Here is a 7,450-nt window from a genome sequence, read left to right on the forward strand (position 1 = left end):
ACCTCTTTGTGCTTGCTCATATCCATGCCAGATCGACCAAAAGCACTGTTGCCTACCAGTTTCATCATCTCGGCAATCATAGCCTTAGACTTATCAACATCACCCTCTCGCCGGGCGTTTGATACAGCCTTCATAAATGGAGCAAAAGCTTTATGGGAGCTCGCTTTTATGAAGCTGTAAGTCTTGGTGATCAGCAAAGGTGCGTATATGAGAATCTTTTCACCAAAGTAGCTACCAATCAACTTGCGAGCTGGTTTTGCTCGGCTTTGCTTGCGCGCCTCATTGTGTTCGAACATGTGCTTACCAATGACGCTCTTATTCGTACAGTCGATCAGTACATTTTTGAAAATTGGAGTCATCTCACCAAAGTACTGTTTAAGGTATTCTGGTGTTCGGATATCACATTCAAGAAAGCCGAATACTTTGTATGCTTTGATGTCATCGATGATACCATCATACGCTTCAACCGTAGTCAATCGACCGCATGGCATCTCATTACCAAGGGCCCATAGGTATAGAGCGTTAGCGTCGTATCCGATAATTTTCTTGCAGATCTTACCTCCATGAATCTTCGTCTCGTTTCGCTTAGCATACCTGTTGAATATAATTGATGATCCACCAGCAATGTTAGCTTTCATTTTCCCGTAAATCTCAGATTCCTCCTTGTCAATCGAAAACACCAATCTGGCTGCGTTAAAATCAAGCAGTTTCTTGTATCTGAACCCCCTAAGAGACATATCTTTTCGAGCGGTGTTGCATGAAATGCAGCTGATCAAGATATTCCCATCAGTGTGCCCAAGATTGTTATTGATTCTATCAGCGGAAGCGGTATCAGCAGTCAGCTGACAATAGCATAGACCACACAGATACTTTTGCTTTTGCAGCAATGTATTCACGTGCTCGAGCGTCATACCAAATTTTCGTTTTACCTTAGCAACCTGACTCCTGTAGCCAGCCATGCGCTTCGCTGGAAATCGGAATGCGTTAGCAGGTTTCTTATCCGGATATTGGAGATTATTGAAGCAGGTCTGTACATAACCTTCTCTGAAAGACCAGGTAGGGACACTCCATCCGCAAACATATCCAGATCGAAGCGCTTAAATAGCTCTCGCTGAGCCTTGATAGCTTTGGTGAAAGGGACTACGTCGAGATTATTGTACCAGATCAGTAGGTCTTTGATCGATTTCATCTCGTGGTAATCCCACACGAACTTCACTCGTTCGTAGTCATCGCTCGTGATGCTCGTTCCACGGAGCTTACTATCAAAAGCTGACTTAGGTGGGATAGTAGTCTGCTTTAGAACATTGAACGCGGTGATGTACTCGTAAGGGAAAAGACCCTTACCAAGACCACAGACACATCTAATTTTGTCATCGCATTTGCAGCCACCGAGATATGCTGTAAGATACTTGTCGTAGCTGGTACCAGCTGGTACATAGTTAGTGATATCAAGCATTTTCATGTCCGATGTAGCAATGCATATGTAGCTGGGGTTCTTGATGACAGATTTGACGTTGTCGGTACCAATTACGGCAAACAAATCTTTCTTAATCAAGTTAATATCATATCGACCAGAATTAAAGCCGAATACTGGTACCTGGTCAAGCTGCTGTTTCAGTTTCCCATAATCAGACCTTTGCTTACCAAAACCAAGACTGCGGTGAAAGTCAAAGAAGCTGGCATACTTTCCCTCCTCTTCAATCCAACTCTCCACATCAGACATCTTGTACTTTTTTATCAGAATTAGCGCCTGGGACTTCCATACCTGTCAGACCATGTGCATTGATGATTTTTCGTAGAAGCGACATATATTTATTGACATTGTACTGCTGAATTTTAACCGATACATCACCAATGTAATTGAACATTTCGGTAAGTAGCATCTTTGGATCGTCATTTACAAAGCAACGCACCCCCTCGGTTAAACTATCAGCTACTGATACCGACACAGGAATGTGTTCGCTCGTGAAGACAGTATTCTCCCCGTATTGAGTCGCGGTAATCTTAAGAATGGCCTCAAAGTCATAAACGATGAAGTGATCGATGTACTGGTCAGTATTCCTGATTGAATACTTCGTAAGCAGTGATCGTATTACGTTCTGAGCTGGTTTGTAGATAGTTGGCTCAGCTGGGAAGCTTTCGATATTCACGAGCTCACATTGATTCTTTTTGTGATTTTTTACTTTTTCAGCGCTGACGAAAACCACTTCACACTTAGGGCATTAATACTTAGCCTGAAGCATGTCAATGTTCTTGATGTAAAGAGCATGATTCTCGAGCGATAAAATATCCATAGCTTCATACCCTTGTCCGATCTACGAATGCATTCTACATTTCCGGAAGCTACATCCATGCTATATACGCTAATACCGAGTTGGAAGCAGTCCTCAACCTCATCGAGCTGTAGTAGGTCAATAGGCTTGAAACTTCTAAATGGACTCAGCGTATACTTCACCCCCTTGAAAGAGCAGTTGCGCTTAAATACCTCCTTCACCTGAGCCTGAATTCTGCGAGGATCCTTCTTAGGGCTCTGGAATGTATGCCAGGCGATATAGTGGAAGACGCACTTGTTGTTGGTCGTAGGGAAGTTGATTACATGCTTGTTTTCGCGGATAATCTTAGGAATAACAGCGTCGCTATCCCCAAGAGCATGGTCGCGATGGTAGACGAAAATCTTGAATGCAGTGATCGCCTTAAGCTTATATCCCGAGCTGGGATAGTTCAGCCCAAATAGACGTGGCTCGCTATAAGGTGGGCGTCGTCAAATCAACGTCTTTTAGCTCTCACCGGTTGGGCGGTTCTAAAATTATTTTAAGATCGAAAAGACGTTGCTTTCGCTCTCAAGGTTGCGTCGTCAAAAAAGCAGCTGTCTGGTCTCGCAGGTAAATTACGGAAAGTAAAAAAACTGCCGGCGTAATGTTCCATGTCATACTACTAACGTTTTCGTGGGAAATGCCTGATGCCGAGTTTCCAGATATTGAAAAATTCAGGCGATTCTGCGGGGCCCAAAAAACTGAATTCGGAATTACTACAGCGATGGCGCTCTCTCGGAATGAGTAATCGTTTGGCCTGGTTAAAAGCTTCGTACACTCTGGTTGCTTATACAAGTGTTTGGCCTTCTGTAGCCGCACAACTTTGTCAGTACAGCCATGTGTGTAATTGACGCACATGCTGCCGAACTGTACTGTGATACCGTACTGTACGTATTACGAAGTAGTACCGATATTAGTGATTGGATACTTTAAGAAGCATGTTTCCTGTTCATAATTTAAAAAAGAGTATGCAACCGTTATAACTAGTTTGCACTGCTCGCCACAATCGGGGAAGGAAGTTGAAGGTTGCTGCGCAACAGCAGTAGCGACTCAATAGCTAGGCCTTTTCGGTCGTCGTGGGCATCATGCTCTTGCTTGTGATCGGCCAAATAGTGCCACTCCATTCCTGCATGGATAAAACATCTTAGAATATCGCATCCGCGTTATTGATTCACTAGATGATCTTCATACCGGGATGATCGGGCCCAGATCAACGTCGTCTGTATCCCAGCTGACGATTTTGTGCACTGCGGGAATCATGTGGTCGAGCACAAACACAAGCGCCAGGGTGATCTGACCCAGCACGGCGTCGCCGAGCTCCATGGGTGTGTGTGGCTTGTACATCATTCTCTTATGCTTTTCTCTCAAGTTTTGTTGGTCTTGGTCTGGATGACGCAAATTGGTAACTGAGTCTCAAAGGCACCCATTTCATTGACCACCATTCGTGATGAGCATGTGTAATTATTATAGCAGCATAGAAATGATTAACGTCAACTTCAGCCTGCGAAAAACCCACTTGCCAATCGCCTCTTTTGTAGATTTCAAGAAGATCTTTCATTTAGCAAAGCGATATACACATTGCGTCATCATCGCTTTAAGTTGTGACTGTTGCTGCGATGCTTAAAAAAAAACTTCTTCAACAAAATATGGGAATTCGTTTTTTGCGTTGGTAGTGCCGTGTCGGTGGGCCATCGTGTCGTCGGACGCGAAGCGAACAGGTGACGACGGCGACCATTTTGAAGCGCGTTGAAACAAGTGCCACGTCGGAGTCGTGCCAACTGGGAAGTATGTCGTATGACTCTCGCTTTTTCATAAAGGCTCTTTAGGTCGAGCGATCCAGGCTAAAAAGTCAATCGCCGTCAACTGACCGGTCCTGGAGCTATCTCCGATACAGTAGGCGTTGCCGACGACGAAACGCCTGACACAGTGACGTGTGCAGCATGTTGCCCTTCCGTGGCCCCGCGAATGGTGGCAATCCGCGATCAAGTTTATTGCATTCTGTTTCGTCAACACTTTTCACCTTTTATCTCATGTTTATGTTGTAGAATTTAGCGCTAATTACAAAAGCGACAACTTCAATTATGAAAATTCGGACGCATCTCGTCGATAACAAGGAGAAACATTGTGTCGCATTAGATCTACTCTATGGCGATACACCACACGCTATATATACAGTGTACACACCACCACCAGGTATTATTACCCCGTACACGACACTTCTGTCGTGACGACGAGAAAACGATGCGTCTGGAGAGACGCGTTTGCTTGAAGTTCAAAAGTGACTTCACAGTTTTCCACGTAAGCTGAAGTTGATGTCCGTAGCTGAGACACAGTCGAGCGTCCCGCAATGCAGTTTCTATGTTACGGGACGCAAAAGAACGCCGCGATCCAGAAGGTCGACGTGTACTAATTCACAAAGCTGCCGTCTTCAGACTCAGTTACCAATTCCCGCCAAGACCAACAAGACTCCGAAGAGAAGAACACTACTTCAAGAGAATGCTGTACAAACCACACACACCTATGGAGCTCGGGGATGCCGTGATAGGCCACATCACGAGTGCATTCGTGCTTGTGTTCGGCTTTATGGTCCCCGCTGTACACAGCGTTGTTAGCTGGGAGACCGACCTCAGTCCCATCGTTCCGGTACGATAAACTGCACCACTGACAAATCGGCTGGACTAACGTCAAAATTATGTTTAATTGAAGGAATGGGCTGGAGACATAAGCCCAGTCAGCAAAAACAAGGCGCTCGATTCGCTGCCCCGCCACTAATTTGGCTTAGCTCGTGTCGGGTACTGGTACTGTTTCACTGCGCGACGACGGTACCATCAGCGCAAGGAGTCTGAATCAACTCGACCTTAACAGCGAGTGCCCGCTTACATACTGCTTTAATTTATACTTTTTAAACATGCGCTGCTTTGGCCCTGTAGCACCTAAAAAATGTTGTTGTGCTTTTTTGGGGAGCTAATTCAAGTACTCTACAAAAAAGCGCTTTCGAAAACGGTATCTTAAAAAAAAAGCAATAGGAGCTTTGATGTCGCTTTTAAGTCTGACGTTGAAAAGTGCTCGCTTAACTGAGGGTCGCTCTTAACCACGCCATGGCACAAAATGCTGTGATCCGATTCGATGAGCGCTTGCTAGGGCTAGAGTTTAAAGTAAATAAAATGACAGGAAGTGCCACGGACATTCGCAAGTGTCATGGCAAGGGGCAATTGCCATGTGCCATGCTACTTTTATTTGCATTAATGAATATTTTAAAAATAGTTTTCATGATGGCACAGTGGCAGGTCTATTCGTAACCACGCCATGCCATGGCTCAATCTCTAGTGCCATGGCATGGCACACGTGGCAGTGGCTAAGAGCCACCCTGAGAAAAAAAACTTTCTGTTTTTCTAAAAGCACTTTGATTTCGAAACACTTTTTTCAATGACATTTTATCAAATCATTGCGATTTAAAATAAAAAGGAATTCCAAAGGTGTTAAACAAAGCGTTTCTTTTTGAAAAAACGACTCTTAATTATTTTGGCTTTATAATATGATCAAATATTAATTGAACCCTTTTTTTCGAAAGCGTTAAAAAATCGAGCTCTTACCAAACGGTTTTTCGCTTAATGGTCAGCCAGCCATCCGTCAAACCGACGTCTACCACAAACATCAAGATGACCGACTCCGCCGGTGCGAAAATGAACGCTGCGACCATCGCCGAGCCCTTCAGCTTGGCCGTGCGCCAGTATATTGAGCAGGACATGGGTGGCGTGGGTCCCAAGCTCGTGGGTTTGCTGGCTCACGGCCCAAGAAGTACGCCGAGTGGACGGGCAAGACCTGTGCACGCAACGGCATCCGCTACGAGCTGCGCGAAGTGCCCAAGGACGAGCTGCTGGAGGCTTTGGAGAAGGCCAACAAAGACTCGGATGTGCACGGTATTCTCGTGTACTACCCGTGCTTCGGCGCCTTCCCGAGCTTCTTCGGTGGCACCATGGACGATTTTTTGCGCGACAGCATCAGCATTAAGAAGGACGTGGAAGGACTGTGCCAACTCTACCGTGGCAACTTGTACCGTAACATCCGCTACGTAGACGACGAGAAGACGCAAAAGTGCGTGCTGTTTTGCACACCTTTGGCAATTGTCAAGATCCTCGAACACCTTGGCGTTTACGACAAGACCAAGCCTACTGGCAACCACTTGTCAGGTGTTAACATCACGGCTATTAACCGTAGTGACATTGTCGGCCGCCCATTGGCTGCTATGCTTGCGAATGACGGCGCTGACGTGTACAGCGCCGACATTGACTCGCTGTACCTATTCCGTCGCGGTAAGCTCATCCCGAGCGAAGAGACGCAGGAGACGGCGTGTAAGAAGTCTCGTGTCATCATTACTGGCGTCCCCGTTAAGAGCTACAAGCTGCCGCTTGAGTGGGTCAGCGAAAACACGGTCATCATCAACGTCGCGTCCTTCAAGAACGTGGACGAGGCCGAGCTGCTTTAGATAAAGGGCGTGCAGTACGTGCCACTGGTGGGTAAGGTCACGGTGGCCATGCTCGAACGCAACCTGCTGCGTCTGTACGAGAACTTCCACTGGAAGCCTAAGAAGGTCTGGCAGTAAGAGTGTGGATGAGGATAGAGAGAACACCTCGCTCACCGCTAAAATGCATAAATCTTACCCGATACAGGGAAATTTACAGCGTGTGCAGTACCGTAATACGCTAACTCCATCCAATTACAGTTAATAGCGCCTATGCTGACTAGTGATGGTTTCGAGTAATTTCGAAAATATTTAAAACGATTTACTTGTGCAGTATTAATTGCGAAATTGCTCAAAATAGATCAAAACAACCCTAGGTCGACCGCGCATCAGAATGTTAATCACGCTGCATTCTGCTTTGGCATCTCTCTCTCGAGGGCTTCATGGCTTCCTGGATAAGAGTGCACCCGTGCCCAGTCTGCAGCCTCCTTCTGAGCGGCGTGATGATTGACGTAGATGTACGCTAGCATATCTACCTTCTCTGTCGTCAGCTTGTTGCGCTTCTTGGAATGGATAAAATCCATGATGCTCTATGCACGCTCGCTTGCCGCCGAGGACGTCGGTATTGCAAATACGAGCTTGGCGATCTCCCACAGCAACGGATACTCATTTCGGT

General features: G+C 46.0%; 1 protein-coding gene across 1 annotated transcript; it reads left to right on the forward strand.

Annotated features, from left to right (window-relative positions):
* Positions 1-5,995: 5,995 nt before the first annotated feature.
* On the forward strand, positions 5,996-6,798 carry PITG_14325 (methylenetetrahydrofolate dehydrogenase [NAD+], putative; the record flags this gene model as incomplete). Its single annotated transcript, XM_002898763.1, has 2 exons — positions 5,996-6,082; positions 6,112-6,798. The coding sequence occupies 2 exons, from the start codon at positions 5,996-5,998 to the stop codon at positions 6,796-6,798; spliced, it is 774 nt and encodes a 257-aa protein (XP_002898809.1).
* Positions 6,799-7,450: the final 652 nt, after the last annotated feature.

The sequence above is a fragment of the Phytophthora infestans genome, genomic scaffold (genome assembly GCF_000142945.1).
Source record: "Phytophthora infestans T30-4 supercont1.34 genomic scaffold, whole genome shotgun sequence".
Taxonomy (NCBI): domain Eukaryota; phylum Oomycota; class Peronosporomycetes; order Peronosporales; family Peronosporaceae; genus Phytophthora; species Phytophthora infestans.